Source organism: Caenorhabditis remanei, chromosome V (assembly GCF_010183535.1).
Source record: "Caenorhabditis remanei strain PX506 chromosome V, whole genome shotgun sequence".
NCBI lineage: Eukaryota > Metazoa > Nematoda > Chromadorea > Rhabditida > Rhabditidae > Caenorhabditis > Caenorhabditis remanei.
Window position 1 is genome coordinate 799,235 of NC_071332.1, and position 21,088 is coordinate 820,322.

General features: G+C 39.1%; 1 protein-coding gene across 1 annotated transcript; it reads left to right on the forward strand.

The window, feature by feature from the left end:
- Positions 1 to 10,029: 10,029 nt before the first annotated feature.
- On the forward strand, positions 10,030 to 10,498 carry GCK72_016530 (uncharacterized protein; the record flags this gene model as incomplete). Its single annotated transcript, XM_003100415.2, has 2 exons — positions 10,030 to 10,174; positions 10,233 to 10,498. The coding sequence occupies 2 exons, from the start codon at positions 10,030 to 10,032 to the stop codon at positions 10,496 to 10,498; spliced, it is 411 nt and encodes a 136-aa protein (XP_003100463.2).
- Positions 10,499 to 21,088: the final 10,590 nt, after the last annotated feature.

Below are 21,088 nucleotides of genomic sequence, written 5' to 3' on the forward strand. Positions count from 1 at the left end.
ACCGGCATTTTTCTTAACGGCTTCAGCCACCAAGCTTCAGAAATGTCCCAGAATCTTGATGATTTCGTTTGCTAGTGGTCCCCCGTTGCAGTCATTCGCAGGAAAGATCGACGAAGATTTCAACGTTTTCGAGAGAACATTCCGAGATCGTATTACATTGACAACAATGAAGCCTGAGATGCATCTCACGTGTTTGCTCAATTATTTGATTGAAGATGCTCGAGACAAAGCAGAAGAAGTCATTAAGAAGAACGAAGATGCTTCATTTCAAGATGTCATTGACGCGCTTCGACACAGGTTCAGTAGTTCGCATAAAGTTTCAGCAGCTAAAAGTCAACTTCGGTCAACAAAAAGAGTAGCTGGAGAAGCAGTTGAAGTGTTCTACAGAAGAATCGTACGACTCGCAAGACTTGCTTACGGTGACAGTAACGATGAGTTCGCAAAACACTTGATTGTGGAAACATTCACCAGAGGTTTAAGTTTCGATATCAAGTTACAGATCATGAAAGAAGACCTCAAAGAGCCAGAAGACATTTTGTTGCGTGCTATGAAGATAGAAGCAGATCTCAACGCTGAAAGTGACGTGCCGGTCAACATCACCAGTCAGACAAATGATAGCTTACCACAGGTAACTGCAGTTCATTCAAAGAGAGTTTCAGAGCGATCACTCAAGAACGGAAGAGTCAAAGGAACTTGTCACAACTGTAAGAGTAAAGGTCACTATGCCTCTGATTGTTGGCGAGAAGTTCAAGTCAACCGGAAACAGAAGAGCCAGTCCAATCATAAGACAACTCCCGCGTTAACTGTGCCAGTATCTGAAGTTTCAAACGATAACGAGATGATTGAGAAGCTTAAACAGCAGATCAAACTGAAAGAAGAACAACTTCAGTTCAAAGATGCGCAGATCTCAAAGCTCAAAAAGAAGCAAGAAGGAAGGACACAGAAACGAGTCAAGTTCAACGACGCAGATCATTCCGTCAGCATCATACACGAGTCAGGTATCACTGGTCAGAATATTTCAGAAATTGGACAGGCACCTTCTACGAGTTACATGTGTCCATACATAGCTAGTGTACCTATTAGAGCAAACGGTTATGCAACAACAGCTCTCATTGATACTGGTGCTCAAATAACAGTCAGCAGTAAGCACATGTGTAAAGTTTTGGGTATAACACAACTTGACCAGCCACTCAGTACTCATGCTGCAGGTTTTGGACTTAATTCAGTTGAAATTTCAGGAACAGCTATGGTCACTTATACCATCGGGTCTTACAAAATCCGCCATAAGACACATTTCACAGTGAGTAGATGTACGCCAGATCCATTTGGTGGAGTAGAAATCATCATTGGAACTGATATACTCTCAAGAATGCCACCCGTTCAGTTTGATTTCAGAAACGCCAGATTACAGATTGGTGATGACGTCATACTTTTGGGAAGTAAGCAACCTCCTCAGATATTGTTTTCAATACCCTGTAGCCCAGTCAGTCTAACGGAGGCAATCAGCTCACTTCAACAATTCACAGATGCAGTTCAGAAAGATCGAGACAACAAGTCAGTTCAATTCAAGAACAGATCAAAGAAGCAGTCAAGGAATAGGAACTCAAGTCCAAGATCCGCCGGTCACCAAACGCAAGTCCCAGGAACTACTGAAAGCAGCTCTCACGTCAGATTTCAAGAGGTTTCTGATGAAAGTCAAAGCTCTAGACCAAATCAATAGACTAAATCTAACCAGTTTTATCCAAAAAGTTTTATCCAGTTTCCGTAATAATCAGTCTTATTTTTGTGTCCCAGACAGTTTTAAAAATGTTCTCTCACACCTTAGGTTTATGTTCCTGCTCGTTGAATAGAAGTCGTCAGCAATAACTCCAAATGAAGAAATACATCAACAACCAGATTGGGTTACAACTCCATGTACGAGCTCAAGTTCAATCAAACCCACACAACTAGAAGTCTTAGCTAGTTCACGAATAGCATGATGGTACTCAAAGCCATCACTTCCCTGTGGAATTCAAGCCTGTCGGTTCGGAATACAATTCAAGAAGTTTACAACTCATTGATACTCTTGGAGAAGGTCTCAACCAGAGTTCGTCCAGCGCCACACTCATGTTCTCAATCCGTCGAAAGGAGGAATCAACAACAACATCAAATGGAGAAGTGTATCAACATTCAGACAAACGTAGCTAATTCACGAAGGACATCAGTTCTCAACAACACTAACTCGAGTCATATGTATTTGCAATCCTCAACGGTTCGGAGTACACATTTAACTTGCCGAGGTCGGCAATCTCATCGATAAGGTTGGAGGGGTAACGAACCCTTCGGTTTCGTTATTTTCCCGGTTATTAAATGTGTCCTCCTCACCACTTCTCGAATAACATTGCTGATTCCAGAACAACCAATCGGCCAAGCCAATCGCCCAACGACTGATTTTCAACGCCAAGTAGCTGATCCTCACCTCGGATTCCAATCTCGACAAGCACATCCACACCTTTTTGATTCAACGGAAGGAAGACGACAAGGATAAAGGAGTAATCATCCCGCCGTCACACATCCTGGACAAAACTGTCAACTTCTTGAAAGGATACGATCATTAAGTCAAGGACTCTACTAACTTCGGAACAAGCACAGAAAGCCGCCATTGGATTCGAGACACCCCGTAGTCGACCATTATCTTGAGCATGTTTTACCCATTCCCAACTAATAATTTTCGTAAGATTTTCAATGTTATGCCAAGCCCACACTCACCCGTTTTATACACCTGTACCCATTTCACTTGTCACCCACCAGACCTAACCTAAGGAACATTTTCGTAAGCAGTCCCACAAGATTGTCAGACCCGTAAGGACCCAAGCAACTCATACCCTAAGCATTCATGTTAACTCACATACTCAATTACCCACCCAACTACCCGTAAGAGAGAAGAGAGAAGAGATGGAAAGAAGATCAAGGAAAAGATGGAAGAAGAAGGATGGATATGGATGGAGATCAGGATGGAAGGAAGGAGACCACCCGGAAAGGATTCAGTCGGAAAGGAGTCGCGGAACCCAAGTCATGCATCTACAAGATCAGGATCACGTCAAGATGAGCACACATTTGACTAGTCGAGGACGACTATTTTCTAGATGTAGGGGGGAGATGTAACGGTTTTCATGAAACCGTTAGCGTTATCTCCTTCTTTATCAAATGTGTGCACTTTACTTCACTACGCTTCCCTTCAATACGAACGATTCACACGATCAGACCTGCAAACTTTCACCGCCTCACCGCCTCGCGTCTCCTCGTCAGTACTCTCTCGCTCGCCGCCAACTTCCTCTCACCCGCCAAACCGTTCACCATGGCGCCAAACTCTTCTTCTCTAAACTCTCTCACTCTCTCGTCTCTCCCTATATAAGGAGCGGAAACGCTCATTCTAGGAGTCTTTTGTAGTTTTATACTTTAACCTTTCCCTTTGCTTTGCACCCGCTTCCTAGTCCCAACCTCTGAATGTAATACTCTAACGCGTTCTTACAATAAATGAGTATACAAATACATTTCCGCCTTTTATATGCGAACCTTTACTATATTACCTAAAATTTTGAGCGTGTTTGCATAGGTAGCGTTTGCCATATCGTGCTATCGTATAGATTCTAAGATCCCTTCAAATTCCTAACCATCTCCCAAACTACTTACTCACCACACATGACACATCTGAGATCCCCTCTCCCGAACATTTTCATCATTTTCTTTTCTGATTTATTCCCCGAAAACCGTGTTTTCTAAACGTATTTTGTGTCATTGTGTCTTTAGAGAACAGTCAAACTGTAGTCCTCTTCATCCACTTTGATTCTTTAATCTCCGCAAGCGATGACATTTTGGTCTCTCCCATATTGTCATCACGTCATCGTCTCTAAATCGTGTACTGTCGTGTACAACAACAAACTACAAGTAAATAAGTGGGTTGCGTGTTACTTCGACGTCTGGCGTGTCGTTGGCGCGTCCCTTGTTCTAGAAATATCATTCTTATATATAAAAGACAATTGGGCGTTGTCTGAGGCGCTGTCCGCAACGGTTTTGGAAAGAGAATAGAAACTAAGCCTGCGGGCAAAACCGAACTAGCGTGCTTTGAACACGACCGCCGCGTTAAACCACTCGGCCATGCAGGCACATTTGAAAAAGGGTTGCCACGTAAATGAGAAGAGGCCAGCCGATTGAACCCGCCGAAGGCGGGGAAGTGAGGCTGGTATTTTATAATCTTCAAAATGTTTACTTCTTCCTCCGTTAAGAACCCAATCAAATTTGAACTTTCGCACGTTTCGCGTACTTTTACATTCATACCCTATTGAAATATTCAGAGTCTAGTCAAGACACTATTCAACTTTTATTTCTTTCTTCAATTTTCACTTTTTTTTCATATTGAATACCAGACACATCCTCTAGAAGGGTGGGGTGATAAGGGGGGGAGGAAGGAAAGGTTCTCTTATCAATCAAAAGAGATAGCGATGATAATGATTTGCGGAGAGAACGGTTCCAGTCCGCGCGTCTCGTGATATGATCTACACCAGGAAATGTGGAATTTGTGAACTTAATACTCGGAAACTAGTGATGATGTCATGTATCTACAAAAAAATTGTGTTTTCTCTCTGAAAATGAAATTCGTGTGTCTGATAAACAATCAACACTTCAGATGACTCGTACGTCAGAAAACAACTCAAATGAATACAAAAGAAATGAGTTGAAGGAATTGTATATGGCGAACAACTGGAGATACAATATGGTGTTTCTGATCTCTACTCATAACATTTTCATTCTGATGTCATACAGTAATCCATGAGATTTTGTTTCTGAGTCATCTCGGGATATCGTTTTGTGTGAAAACTCTGAGAACAGATTGCTGGAACTGTAGAAGTTTGGCGGACTAGCTTTTCACACAGAATCCCAGAAAACTACAAAATTTTATGGAAAAAGCAATGAGTTGTATCATTAAAAATTTCACAGGAGATAAGTGCAGAAAAAAATTTGAAAACCGGAAAAAAATTTCCCGATATTTTTGACAATCATTTTAAGTGTGAAACTACCAAAATCCGTCTATAACTCACGATGGTTCAGATTTTCGAAAATTTTCGAATTTCTGAAAATGCTGAAACTGCAATAACTCATGGGGCTTTCCGCGAAATTGATTTTTATCAACATTTTCGAATTCCTCTCGTCAAGACGCTTTGAATGAGTATAGTCATACCTAAGTTTGAAGCACTTTGGGTCTTACCACGAAAACTGACTGGGTTACTGTAGTTTTTGTGGTTTCCTGGTTTTCATTCTAGTATTTCTTGAGAGACCCAATCATCATTACGCTTAGAAAACTTGATTTGTAATTTTAGACAGCCCTTCAGTTCCTAGTGAGGAGACAAAAAAAGTCGAGCCCTGAAAAATAGAAATGTTTTTTCTTTTCTGGAACTTTCTGGAAATCCTGACTTGTTACCAGTAATTTCGCAATACGTAGGTCATATCCATACATCCCCATTAAGATGTCACGTGACCCCTCACCCCATATGGTACCATGCCTCGTCCATGACGTTGCAACAATTTCTCAAATTCCAGGGTGACTCAATTCCCGGTCATGTGACTTCTGTACTTTCCAATATTTTCTTTTGTCATTTTTTTGTCAAGAAAATCCCATCCAAGATCGAAGCAAACAACATTCTTTTGCTCGCTTCAATTATATCATTTCCGGTGCCTCGCTCGCCTCCACAACATTCCTAACACTTTTTGCTCTTAGAAGCAACATTAAAATTTATATTAAAAAACCGGAAGTTTTGAAATGTTATTTTCCAGGAAAATCGGAGAGAAATGAACTTGTTGTTATCTCCCAATAAAACAACAAGATAATTAATTACTACCAAAAAATCCAGCTGATGTGTCGAATATCGAGTACATTATTAATTATTTCAGAAAAACACACACACACACCGTCCGTCTTGTTTGTGCCTTAATCTGTCTGAAAGAAATCAGTGAGCAAGAAAGGGGACTCCAGGGAGGACAGAGGGTACATTTGATTTTTGAAACTTGGAAAATAGGGAAAAAGTTAATAAAAAACAAAACATCCTTGTGATTTGGAACATAATATGCTTAGAATTCACAAGTGCAAAACTTTTTTTCCGTTTGATCATTGAAAACTTGGAAAATAATTGCTGAAACATTTCAGTAGAGCGCATTTACCAGAAATTCTCCAAGTAGGTCTGAAAAAGGAAGTGACCTTGGTCCCCTTGTGTCTTCTATCCCTTTAAAAAAGTTTTTTTTTTCTCCCCCCGTTTTCATTTGGGTTTTTTGCTAGCAGGTGAAAGTCGCTTTGTGAAGAAAACAGAGAGTGTTTTGGATTCTGGTATATAATACCAAAACATGATTGGGTGTTAATCAAGAAATAGTAAATTGACCTGGAATAAAGCTGGAAATCTGAAAATCTGAAAATCTAAAAACAATTCTAGTCTATAGACGAAAAAACATGTAAACACCTGAATTATAGTGAAAAAATTGGTCAACTTTGAGAGCCTGTAACTCTTACACCTATTGACCGATTGTTTTCAAATCTGTTTGTCTGTATAGAGCAACTCTAGGGCTACATTTTTGTAGTTGTTCATTTTTTCATAGCTCCTCAAGCTTTAGAGATACACGCCTTTAAACTTGAGTGGAGGGAGAGGAAGTGAGGAGAGACGCAGAGAAACGAGAGCGTCTGTTTTCTCTGCGTCTCTCCCTTCCCCTTCAATCTTTGAGGGCGTGTATCTCAAGAGCGTGAACCGCTATCAAAAAGTTGTCAACTACAAAAATAAAGATCTAGGTTTGATCTACACACTGATTAAAAAATTTTCCCAAAATTATCTTTCTCTGATACCAAGACACACTCTCAAAGTCATACTTGTCACGGGCCGGGCCGGGCCGGGCCGGGCCGGGCCCGCTAAAAAAATCTTCCGGCCCGGCCCAGCCCGGCCCGGCCCGGCCCGGCCCGGGCTGGCCCGGCCCGGCCCGTTCGGCCCGTCAAAATATTGAAAAAATTTTTTTTAGTCGTTTTCCCATTGTTCTTTCGTTTACTACTTCATGGCAAACATATTATTGATTAGAAATTATAAAATGACAACAAGTGAAAACGAAAATTGTCAGAATAAGTTATTTTGTCTCTATAAACTTTGAGCCTCTCAAAGTCTCTGTGATAATCAGCCGATGATCAGAATCAGGATCAAGAACTTGCTGGAGGCTTCTGAAAGTAGTCTTATCGAATCCCCCGACCTCGATTTAGTATAAACCGAAGAAAAAATTTAATTTCCAAGACTTTCAATTCTATTTTTCAAAAATAATTTTTTGCTGCGGGCCCTGCGGGCCGGCCCGGGCCCTGAAATTTTCAGCGGGCCCGGCCCGGCCCGGCCCGTGATTTGACAAGTATGCTCAAAGTGAATCAAAGTTTTTTCTTTTCTGAAAACAAGAACTGTACAAATATCTACAAATACCGTGACTTTTCAGACTATTTATTAATAGATCTTCGAGAATTTTCACATGACCTTGACAGACCAAAGACCCCCACAACATATTATTATCCTTATCGTTCCCCTCTAGAACTGTAACAAAATGGTGACGACGTATTTAATAAGAAGTGATTATTTTTAGTAGTCACCCACCCGATTTTTGTATCTTTCAAATTTTCTTTTGACGCACGTCTGGCACTTCTCAGAACTGTGTTTTTGTATTTGAGTCAGTTGCTTAATTCGAGCTGCTTATAATTCTATATTTTCAATCCGAATCCGATTGAGCTACTCTTTGGAACAAAAGTGTGGGCCGCCCGGTTTTTTTTTGATAATCCAGCTCATGCGTCGTTGCACTGTTACTGAGAATTGTCAGATTATTATTATTTTTGTCATCCCTGATTTCTGGCTTGACAATTTTTTTTTCAAAATAAAAAAATAAAAAAGAAGAAGATCAAACCTTCAAAGCCTAGACTGAAAGACCAAATTTGCAATTGTAAAGCCAATAAAAATTTTAGGAAGAATAGGGTTCAAATTGGAAGAAATTGTTGGGGGTGGCTGAGTAATTGAATACACCTACCAGGATGTACTCTTCTTTTTTCGTAACGTGTATGTGACATTACCCAAAAACTTTTGGGCGTCGGAGCACACTGAAAATACTATTAAAATAGTACTTGGTACCTGGCACCACTATAATTCAATGCAAAAAATGAATGTCATCTGTACTTATTTCACTTCACTAAATTTCGAAATCTTAAGACACATCTGGAAGAGAAAAAGGTGTAATGTAATCATGCTTTGCTCCATTTGACGTCGACAAAACAGCGAGAGGGTGGGAAATTCGGTTAAGGAGCAGTACGTCTGCTGACTATTAAAATTTATGAATTACATACCCCCTGCTATCAAATGAGATCAAAGCTACAAGTTCAGGCTATAATTTGATGAGGAACGACTACAAAGTTCTCGTTCTTTGACGTCCAACTTGATTTTCTGATTCAACCACAAAAAATTCGTCAGACATTTTCAATAGGTGTTCTGGAAGATGAATAGGTGGTGATCTACTAGAAAAGTGTGATTTGGAGGGAGAAAAGAGTTCAAAACTTTGATTGAGCAACAGACAGCAGGCTGGTTTGAGGAGGATCTTTGAAAATCCAAAAGATCGAGAGTATGACCATTTTTTCACCAGGAAATCCTTGCACCTCGGAAAAGATGAAAAATGAACAAAAAAGAATCACAAATTTAAGTCTGTAAGCCTAAGGTCCTGGTATCAAAATCCTTAAGCCTGAATTTTAAGCCTGAGAACCAAAGCCTACAGATTTGAGCCCGAGCCAAATGTCTTCGAGTTATAGCCTAAAGTCTTAAGCCTAATGTCTTAAGAATTTTAGCATAAGCCTAAGACTTTTTATCTGAAAATCTTAAGCCTAAGTCTCAAGCCTGGGTAACAAAGTCTACGGATTTGAGCCTGAAAGTCTGAAGTCTTAAGCCTAAGGTTTTCAAAATCTTAGCGTAAGCCTAAGACTTTGGATTTGAAAACCTTAAGCCTAAGGTCCTTGGCATAAGCCTAATAAACGCAAATTTCTGCCCCAAAACTCTCCGACCGTGCCCAACCCAACCCAAACCAAGTTAACAAATCACAATGTGTATTTCATGCCCGCTACTTGTGCCTTAACAACACAAACCACATTTTATTTCCAATTCTGACCCGGGTCTAAATTTTCAGCTCACTCAATTTGACACTTGAGAACTTCAAAAATCGTTTCGCTTTAATTTTCACCTGTCGGTTACCTAACTGACCCGGAAAAGTTCCTCTTCTTGAAGATCTGATCTCTGTGGGAGAACAAGCCGTGACACATTTGATGGAACTCAAGATTATTCATCTAAACCCCACCGTCCCGGTAAAGCAGCTTACTCCTGTCGCAACTAGGTGTTTGGCGCGAATCAGCATGATCAACAAGATACAAAATATGAAAAAAATTGATCAGTTTTCCTGAAAATTTTGTTTTGAGCAAAAAAGTTGTTGAAGAGCTCAAAAATCTTATCCCCTGTAGGTTCTGTCTAGATGTTTGACCGTTTTAAGAAAATCTGAAAATCTGATGTGTACTTCTATACTTCTACTTCCAATTCCCAAACTGAAAACCACGTGGCTAACTTTTCGATGAACAATTTTTTCTAGAATCTTCTTCATCACTTTTTCACACAAAATGCTTGATTGCACAGGTTAACAATTAAACTCCCACTCATCCCTCTTCCCACTACAAAGTACAACTCACCTGCATTCTTAGTCCTAGGCTCCGCCTCTTTCGACCCGCAAACAATAACAATCTAACACTCTCTCACTCTCTCTCCTCCCTCCTCCAATTTTTCGCGGAAGGAGGAGAGAAAAGTGGGCGGGGCCGCCCCCCGCCGCCGACCAAATGGCAAACGTATATAAGGCGGTGGAAGAGAAGCAGCTAGCCTCGAAAGAACATATAACTTTTTCCTTCTTCTTCCTCTCTTCCTCGACTATTCGAAACTTTTTCGAATCTTCTAACTCTAATTCAAAATGATATTCGAAGTTCCTATTGACCACTTCCCGGCTTCCTCCCAACAAGTCTCGAAGACCCGTGAGCATAAGCCACTCCGACTTTCTACCGTATCACTTCACTCCAAAGAAGTCAATGCAGCAGTTGCTCCGTTGAGCCCATCAGGTAAGAAAACTTAAACTTTTATATTTTAAATCATGTCCTTACCCTTTCACTTTTTCAGTCCGCCGATCCCAATTCAACTTCTCCGCTGAGGTACAGAAGTCGGCTCTCCCAAAGGTTCGCGCCTCGATCCCACCACTCAAACGTGCCCTGACAAGCCCGGCTCTCCCAGTGCAACATCTCAACTTGAACTTGGCACGCAAGGCTTCGAACCCATCATCACAGACGAGTCGCAACAATTCTGTTAGTGATCTACTGAGGAGCGATCTGTTCAAATTGCCGTCTCGACTACTGTCAACTGCGGTCTCCTTGCATCAGCTCGCCTGAAATGTTTCATTTTAATTTATTTCTTCTTCATTTGCCCCGTCGGGTCTTGCCATATTTTTCGAATCTCTTCTTCCCATAATTTTTGACCCCATTTCCGATCTCTTTTTCATTCTCAACTGGTCCCCATTCCCCCATAAGATCTTCACCGAACCCTTTGAAAAGCTATAACCAAAATTTTGTTACGTGTATGTCGAATAATAAATGATGTGTTGTTGATATACATATTTTTCGTGTTGGGTGTCTTCATGTGCAAAAGAAAAAGCAAACTAGCAAAATAAAACAACTCTGCAATAATTCGTTATCGGTTCTGTGGTGCATTCCTTCCGCCGTCCTCATAATGTGGACACCTCTGAAATTTCTCAGGACGAACAAATGTTTTCAATTCGTATGCACCGGTTCTTTCCTTTCTTTCGACATGTGTTCCTCTCTAGAATTTCCCAGGACGAAAAACAAATGTTTTCCACAATTTCAGCACAATTTCAATTCGTACTAGTCGGTGCCCTCCGAGTTCCGATTCGAATTCTCACGATGTTTTTCAATTTTTCAAATTTGCAAATCTCACGCTTCTCATGGAGAAAAGAACGTGCAGAGCATAGTACTCGAATCAGTTTCCGGCTCAGTGTCTCTGCGGAAAGAGCCCCAAGAGCTGCTCCTTACTATTAGTGACATCAATTCACGCTGCTATAGCATCCTTCCGGCTCGTCGCACCCTTTACGCTCTCCTTTATCAGATCAAATCACATCATCTTTGAGTCGTTCTTCCCAAATTTCAGATCATTTACACACGTACACAACCCACTCAAAACGATTCGATGATGGACTTGAATTGGATTCTTAGAAAAGATACAAATATTTTCTGATGGATTATTCACCCAAGTGAGCTGAAATTTTGTAGGATCAGAAAGGATTGTATCGGAGACGACGATAAATAAGTCGTTTTGTAGTTTGTCTGGATAGTGTTGAAGTACGAGGAAGTTCCCGAAGAGAACGAGATCTGGAACAAAGTGACAACACGCTGCGAGCCCTTCTCCGGTGTGTTCCTTGTTTATGACAGCCTTGGGGTGCACTTCCAATTGTCGGTTGCTTGGCGCAACCGGTTGCGTTTTGGGGCGGTGGACAAAACTACCATAGTTCGATTCCTCCCTGGAGTCAAACCTTTTTTGTTTCTTGTTATCAAGCTCCAGATAAGTCAAATCTTGGTCGTTTTACACTGCTTATAGTTTCTTTGTCTCTCCGTGTCGTAGTAAGACTAATCTCACAAGCTCAAAATCTCAAGATCCGATTGTCTGCGCATCTTTCAAAATTCTTTCAAAGTTTTAGTTTTCATATGTTTGAAGGAAGAAAGAAAGAATGAAATAAAAGTCCAGCTCAACTCGAGTTCAAAAGTTCTAAGACCATCATGACCATCCATCATGACTTCGGTCACCTGCCTCCTTCCCCCTATCAGCTTCTGTCCTGTTTAGTAACCAAAAAACTGTCTACAAATTCCTTCATTCTCAAGGTACATTGTTCGTACCAACTACATTAGATGAAAGTATAATTGGTTAGTGGGGGGAGAAGACAACAATCCGGTTGGCGGTCAGAAAGCGACAACAATTGGTTCCCGAATCGGAACGAAAATGAGAAGAAAGCAGCCCTGCCCAAAAAATTTTGCTTCGCTTTTTTCTTTTTATTGTAACAAATCAGGGAACAGAGTGTATTGCCGATGGCAGAAAGTGTGAAACACCAACACTTAGTCATTAGCGTCTGTGTGGGGGGTGCCAACCGGTATACACCTTTTTAATGACTTCTTCTTTTCTTTGCAGACACAGTCAGTCTACAACGAAAATTTCCTGTGTCTAGCTTCTAATTAGAAAGTATGTAACTCAACGGAAATTAAAAGGTAAGGAATGTGTATTGATAAGAGAAGTCTCCTCTAAAACACATACATCACTATGCTCCATCGGGGGACAGAGGGCATCTTTTAATGCGTGTCTTGCAAATTATATATAGTACGTGTTTAGTACGCCGCACCGTGCGATTCACATGGTCAAAATCGAAATATAGGTTGTCCTGGAAAACGGAAGGAGGGCAAAGGGTAGCCGATTGTTGACAGGTGTGCGACAAGAACAGAGAACTTAAAATTGTGTTCTCTTATCGGGTGTAGGGTGATGCATTAGAAGTGGCAACATTTCGAGGCAGGGGGAAAAGTGCGCGAAGAGGCATTTATCCAGGCATTTTGGTTCTTTTTTTCTTTCAAAATTACCCTATCAATGTTTTTGAAGAGAGCTCACTATCAGACCCCTTGAGCTTGTGAGATTAGTCTTACTACGACACGCGTCGAGACAAAGAAACTACCTATAATCCGTATAAAACCCGGATTTGACCTGGAGCTTGGTTGCTTGATAACAAGTTACAAAAAATGTTTGACTCTGGGGAGGACTCGAACCATGGTGGTTTTTTCCAACGGACCAAAAGGCAATCGGTTGCGCTAAGCATCCGACAATTGAAAGTTCTCCCCAAGGTCGCCATAAACAAGGAACACACCGGAGAAGTGCTCGCAGCGTGTTGTCACTTTGTTCCAGATCTCGTGTTCTCTTCTGGAACTTCCTCGTGCTTCAAGACTATCCAGACAAACTACAAAACGACTTATTTATCGTCGTCTCCGATAACTCGAGTCATGAACGGTGATCATCAAGGAACTTTCCCAGTTTTCTCTGGAAAGCAACCTTTAGAATTTTCCAGCTCATATTTTCAAAACATGAGATTTTCCGTGTCATAATCGTAAAAACCCTATGTTTACTGTTTTTTTTTCTCCAGATAACATTTTTAAAGCAGTATTTCAGAATTTCAATCCGCTTTACAGTGTCAACGTATCAGATCTCTAAAATATCAACAAACAAAAACGAAGTTCGTGATCTGTTGTTACCTGATATCAGACCTGATGTCTATGGGAGTGAAAGAACACACTTTGTAGTTTTTCTATTGACATCATTTAAACTTATTAAATTACGTACTACGTTTGCACCTGCACGCAATTAATATACAATTTTCAAAAAACGCTTCCCACTCGTTCTCGGCATATGAAATCTAATTATGGAAATTGGTCAATCACACTACAACGAATGGAGAATTCCCCCCGTTTGACCATCAATCAGGGAGCACTTATCATCATTCCTTTCACCGATAAGAAAGAGGGAAAGTCTTCCGACTTTCTCTCTCCACCAGCAAATTGTTTTCGAGGAGAAGTATGGGGTGCACGTTTCTCGGAGCGAGGTCAGCAAAAAATAATGAAACATTTAGTTTCGGGAAGTAAATATTTGGAAGTGGAGAAATTGAAATGAACAATTTTAAGGGGAAGTTTCGGAGAATTTCAGAGAGTTTTACTGTCAAAATTGGATAACCTGTAACTTGGCACAGACTAGCCCTATTCTAAAGATTTATAATGTTTTCGGTAGATCAAAGCAAGATCTTCATTTTTGTAGTTGACTGTTTTTTGATAGCTGTTGAAATTCTTGAGATAGCAGGCTTCAAAGACTCCACGATGGTGTTATACATAAAACATTGCATCACCATGAGTTTTTTTTATTGGAGATTGTAGATCAAACCATGGTCTACATTTTTGCAGTTGACAACTTTTTAATAGCTCTTCACCTTTTTGAGATACGGAGCTTCAAAGATTGGTTAGTGTACCCAGGGGAAGGGAGAGACGCAGAGAAGGCAGACGCTCTCGTTTCTCTGCGTCTCCCCTCTCTTCGTCTTTGCCCACTTAATTTTAAATGCGCTTATCTCAAAAGCTTGAGAAGCTATTAAAAAATGATCAACTACAAAAATGTAGCCCTAGAGTTGCTCTATACAGACAAATAGATTTAAAAACAATGGCGCGTTAGGTGTAAGAGTTACAGCCTCTCAAAGTTGATCAACTTTTTTCCATAATACAGCCCCCCGCTATAAAAACAAAACCTGACTTAGTAACACCTCTATAAATAAAGGTGACAACTACCCCATGCAATACATTGTACTATGTTCTTATTTTTATCTTTGAACTGTTTCTGCGGTGATAAGGGATACGAAATGATACAAACGTGTTCCTGTTTGCAGGGGTACAGGGAATGAAGAGCAAAGTAGAGAAGAAAAGGTGTTGACACAAGTATTCTTTACACCCACTTCCATTGTTTCTTATTAATTCAAAAGATTTTAGGGATTAGAATATTTGAACTCATCTCTGTGTTCTTCCCCCACGCGTGTTTTTTTTTGTGGAAAGTGTGACATGTAGTAGATCGCACAAAAATTATGGGATCAGAGGTGAATCGGATTAGATGAGCTTGAGTTGCTACTGACTTGGAAAGAAATGAAAAAAATGACAAAAAATGTTATGACACTATGATGACACTGAAGTTGACCTGATGTTACATGTGGGGGGAACGTTTTTTTCAAAATTATTTTTTCTGAAAGTAAAAATAGAAGAAGAAGAAGGGGATTTCTCATCTAAAAAAAGAAAAATCAGAGAGTCCTAATCAGGAAGCCGTCCAAATACTGAAAATATTGGTAAGGGATTGAATTTTGCAACACTAAAATTTTCAGATGATGTATATTTGGCTGGAAAAAACTACGTCAAATAGGTATTCCAAAAGCCGAGATGTTTCGAAACCGGATTTTCTGGAACTGGCGAATCTTATAGAAAATTGCTTATTCATAGAAATTTGGCGGTATTTTTTAGTCATAAACATTTTTTGTGCAATTTCTAATCTAAGACCCCGGTTTGAGAGTAAAAACCAATCTCTCAATTTTTAAAAGTGTTACAGTTCTCAAAATATCCTTTAATTTCAAATTTTACTTATTTTTCATATAGATCTAACTTAACACTTGATTTTTGCAGTTGACACCTTTTGTATAGCTTGTCTAGATTTTGAGAGACATTTCTTAAGATGGGCCAAATTTGAACCTCCACAACTTGGTGAAATGTGCTTCTGAGTTTTTCAAATTTTATGTCAGCTTGTAGATCTAACCTAGATCTTAATTTTTCTAGTTGACACTTTTTTGATATCTCTTTAACCTTTCGAGATACACGCCTTCAAAGATACCTAAAATTCATCTGGTGGTGGAGAGAGCACAGAGAAGCTAGACTGTCTCACTTCTCTGCGCTTACTCTCTCTCTGTCTCTAGGCATCCTCTTTTTCAAGCTTTGTATCTTAAAACCTAGAATCGCTATCAAAAAGATGTCAACTACAAAAATGTAGCCCTGGACTTTTTCTATACAGCCGTATCAAAATTTTAAAAATCTGACCACTATGAGTAATTCTAGGAAGCTCCAAAGTTAACAACAGTAAGATCCCACAATTTTAAAGATCTTGTTCTTTTGTTTTAGTGGCTTCTTTAATCTTTTCTTTTTTAAGTTTTAGTCATCCATTTTTATCTTTTCAACCTTTTTCTATTCTTGTTCTTCTTCCACCACCCACCATTCAATGGTCTCTATTTTTTCTTCCTTCCGTCCTGTCTCGAACCTTTTCTTTTTCCAATTCTTCTAATTTTAGCCAATTGTATTCATTCAGGAGGTCGACGTGGGTGTCTACGCACATCTTGTCACTTTTCTAATACTGATAATAACAAGTGGATTAGAAAATGAAAACGAATTGGAAAGAAAAAACCTTTTGGAGCGGAATGGAGAGGAGAGAGGGACCTGCAAAATTTGTGTGCTCTGGTCTAGCTCAGGTTGAAAATTTCAAAATTTCAATAAATGCTCACCGGAAGTTCTTCTGAAGCCGACTTCCGTGTTTCTTGTGTCCTTTGATTCGAAAATTTCAAATTTTGATCGTTGGTAAGGGGGCTTAGAACTTTGTGTTGTTTGTTTACTACCCTCCAAATTTTTTGTTTATTCACAACGACAAGAAATACAAAATGTTATAGAGAAGAGTCTAGAAAGGTTCTTATTTCGAAATATAATGAACTGACTCATTTTTCTTTAAAGAAGAGACAAAAGGCGACAAAAAAAAAGTTATTTGAGTGGGTTGCCTTAAGACAACAAATGATTGTGAACGAGTGACCGGAAAGAGATAGTAGAATGAAATGAAATAAAATGAGAGGTGACCAAAGAATGTTGAGAATTTCTTTTTGTTTGGGGGAGAAAAGGTCACGTGGCTTTGTGATTGTACAGGCTTCGACACCGATTGGGCGAGAAGAGAGAAAAAACGTTCAGCTAATAGATGACAGGGATGACGTGAAGGTAGATCAGGTACCAGGAATGACACATTTGGAATATTTTATTCAATTATTAAGGGATCAAATGGTTTTTTGGGTTTTTTGATTCCCGGAAAAAACCCTGGAAAAGATTCCTAGAATAGCACAGAAATATTTGGAATAAATAAAAAGTTCTCATAGAAATTGAAATTAGAGGAAGGAAAATGTTTTGTGTGGGAACCTTTTTAGGCTAATTTCAGAAGATCAAGAATTTGCGCTATTTTGATAGGGAAATTGGAGAAAAGGGAGCAGTGGGAGAACTTTGGGAAGGGAAAGGGATATGGTAGCCTTTTGGGGAAAAGTTGGATAAAATTTGAGCATACCTGAAAAAACCTTGAAAAAGTTTTTGGGCAAGACTTACTAGAGAAAGCTTTCGAGTGATCGGGGAGATATGGGACGTGACCTATATTATTGGAAAGCTGAAATCACGCTGATTTCAAATATATATTCAGTTTTTGCCCTCGACGCCTGGTATTCGAAAAAAATGAGGTCAAGGTTTGGATTTTTGGACGATTGACCTTCGGCAAGATTCAGCAAGAAGCTTATCGTGAGCAACCCTTGATCAAGCTTTGGGCACTCTCCGGGTCAAACATCTGTTTCAGAAAATTGGACGAGTCTTATACAAGCTCTGAATGAGAAAATCGTGGTTTCCAGCTTTTCATAGTTTTAGCACAACATGCGCCTTGCAGTACTATTAGGTCTGGAACACTTCAAATCTTTAAAAAACTTACTGACCTTAAATAATTAACCAATTTTTTTTCAAATTTTTTCAATTCTTCATAGAAAATGGGATTTTCAGAATTTCCTCTAATTCTGAATGATAGTCAAAAATTTGAATTTGAAATTTTGCGCGAAGTACCTGCGGGCCTTGACAAGTATGTAAAAAACCAAATTCTCCCTACGAACCAGTTCTCACCACACTTCGAAATGACATCAGTTTCAGAAAACTCCTCATCAAATTTCAAGAGGGCACACTTTTTTGGAACACCCCGGAACCCGAAAGGCTAGACACTCACACTTCTTCTCCCATCAAGGGAGGTCACATTGATTTGGGTAAAGTGGCAATTCACCTTGTGAAGGCACTTATGGGACAACTTTATAATGAGACTCTTTTCCATTTAGATTTTCAAAAAAAAAACTTTAACTACACTTTGTTCACAATTTCTTCAATTCTCACGAATTCCAAGTATCGTATTCTGATGTGTGTTCGGTTGTCTCGGGAGACGATTCCAGGAAATGGTGGACTATGGTGGGGGAGAATATTCGAGAAAAAACAAAACAAAAGTCTTTCACCCACAATTTTTGAGATTTTCAGTGCATTGTTTTCATATTGTATTCTTTTTTTCTGATTTGGAAAGAAAATTTGGATGAAATTCGTGGAGGTATCAGAGATCTGACCAGAGTTAAGAGGAAGGCGTAAAGAGGAATTTCGCTGATCCCTGGAGCTGACAATGAATGAAAAATCAAGAAGGTCTGAGAGATGAAAGAACTTTGAAAGTGAGAATCCTAAAATGTGGAAGGCCTGACAGCCTAGAGGCCTTAGAATTACTTCAGGCCTTCATTTTTGAGCGGGTTAATCTAGAGACAGTAAACCTTTTGAAAAAGTGGTTCTGACCAAATTAATAGGTCGTCACTTTCCCCTGGAAGACCTAGATATAAAATTTTACTTTGAAAAAAGTTACGAGCCTGGTAAGTTTAGCTGGAAAGACCATTGAGCCAAAGTCTCAACTCTAAAGACGGACGACACCTAGGTCGATAAAGTGGAAGGTCGAAAAATTTGAATGGTAAAAACCTCAAAAGAATTACAAAATAACCAAACCTAAAAAAATCTTTAAAAACCATTAAAAATACATTTAAAAACCTAAAAATCGTTAAAAACCCTAAAAGAAAAAAACCATTAAAAAAACTAAAAACCTAAAAAAAACCTAAATGTATAAGCTAAATTCCAAAAATGTTAAATTTCGAATAGTTGATAGACAGAATATTTAAAAGACCTGAAGACCGAAGTTCTACAGAAATGGGATGCGAAGTAGATTGAAAGCCCGTATAGCCAAATTGCCAACCCGCAATCGTCTAATAAGCCAAAGCCCAAAAGCCCAAAAGCTGTATAGGCTAATAACCCGAATCCGAATAAAACCTCGAGATCGAAGATCAAAAATAAATTTACTGAAGGTCTAAGCCACAGATCAGATATATCTATTTCAAGACGAAACATTCCTTTTCCTATTAATAACTCATAACTCCATAAGCGATCAATTTCCCATTAATATGTTTCCTGTGTCGATTCTCCTTTCTCCCACGACCAAGTTAACATTCTGAAAATAGCCTCGAAGGTTTCACACTCCTCTCTCTGCACTAATCTTTTCTTTTTCTCAAAATAACTTCAACCATTAACCATCTATTGATAATAATGTCAAAGGGATTTAATGCGTATTCAATGCAATTAATCCGTTAAAAGGTGCGAGGGATTTCCATTTGAATAGTTTAATATGGAAACACTATCGCAGTGACGAAAGAGATAAGATTTGGAGAAAATAAAAAGTGTTTTCTGGATAACCATTTCTTGCAGGGTGTCGAGGGGTGATCGAATAATGACGAATCTATCTGAAAGAATGTTCAGTGACGAGTTTCAGTAGTTTGGCGAAGAGGTTGCAAAGGGAAAGAACCGGATCATAGTTCCTTCTGCAACACTATCAATGCTCTCGTTCTCTTTTTATGCCTTATGTCTAGACAATGAAGGGGGATTCCAAAAAATTAGGACTATCTGGTTGGGTGTGTCCTCTTGCAATTAAAATAAACTTGGAAAAGTTGGAATCGCTGATCAAACTTCAATTCTTCAGGTCATACTTAGAACACAAGAGAAAGAAAATAGGGCAGAATTGACTAAAGAAACAATTTGGGGGACTCAAAACAGATCAGATTTGCAGAAACGTCACGGAATGGGCCCCATGACTCCAAAGTTTTGTAAATAGGTGTTTAGCAAATCTGGAAGTTTGTTTTTACTAACTTTAGCGAGCTGGTTTGGGAGATATGGGGATATTGGATGACGGAAAATTTCAGGTTGTTTAACAATGCTAGGGATTGCTTCATTTTTACAAAATTCTGGTATTTTCTAAAACCGAAAAGGTAGAAATCGATGACTATATCTTAACAAAGGAAAAGATTAAAGAAACCACCAAAACAAAAGAAGAAGATCTTTAAAATTGTGGACTCTAACAGTTGTCAACTTTTGAGCTTCCTAGAATTATTCACGGTGGTCAAATTTCATACATTTTGGTACGTCTGTATAGAAAAAGGCCAGGGCTTCACTTTTGTAGTTGACAGCTTTTTGATAGCTATTGAAGCTTTCGAGATATGCGGCTCTAAATATGGATAAGGGAGAGTACAGAGAAGCGAGAGTGTCTGACTTCTCTGCGCTCTCTCACGCTCTCCCGCTATCAAATACCTAACTTTAAAGGCGCATATCTCAAAACCCAGAATCGCTATCAAAAACTTGTCAATTACAAAAATATAGCCCTGGACTTTCTATGAGTAATTCTAGGAAGCTCCAAAGTTGACAACAGTAAGAGCCCACAATTTTAGTGATCTTGTTCATTTGTTTTGGTGGCTTCTTTAGTCTTTTCTTTTTTTAAAGATTTAGTCATCCATTTTTAGACAATTTTTAGGTTAAAAAATACATTTTTATAGGAAACATCTTGTTGGTTTCCTTCATCGAGACACAGCAGTAAGTTTTAAAATTTTTCGAAAAAATTCGAAAGCTTTCGAAACATTTCGTTACTATCGGAGTTCCAATCAACCCTATTATTCCCAGACTTTCAAAAAAAACCCCCAGTACTCTATTTGTTACTATTTCTAGTCACATAAGTTCATGTCGTCTTATTTATAATCGAATTAGCAACATTGTAAATTAGAGAGAAACTGAAATCTCATCAAATTAAATGGGTGTTTGTTGGAAACTGAAAATTTCTATTTTCCTGAAATCAGTTCCTTCCTTTGTAATCTATAAGTAACCCTATTTAAGAGCGTCCGTGAGTTTTGTAAAGTTTTTTCGATTACCAGTGAAGGTCAAATAATATCATTTTAACCAACTTTCTGAACTTTTCTTGCAAAAAAATGAATAAATCTGATATCAAAATATATAATTTATAATTTGCACAACCCATATTTACATTGGTCTGTCTGATATTGGAACCACATCATATTTTGTATCGAACTAGAAAACTTTTGTTATTCTGACTGCAAGGGGAAGTAGTGTAAGAAAGTTTTCAGAATAACTTCCCTGTTTCACTCATCAATTAGTCAACACCTTCCGCATTCGTTGGTGAGTGTTATTTCTCCACCTGCACGGGGGTATGAAAGAGAACGAAGTTTGGAA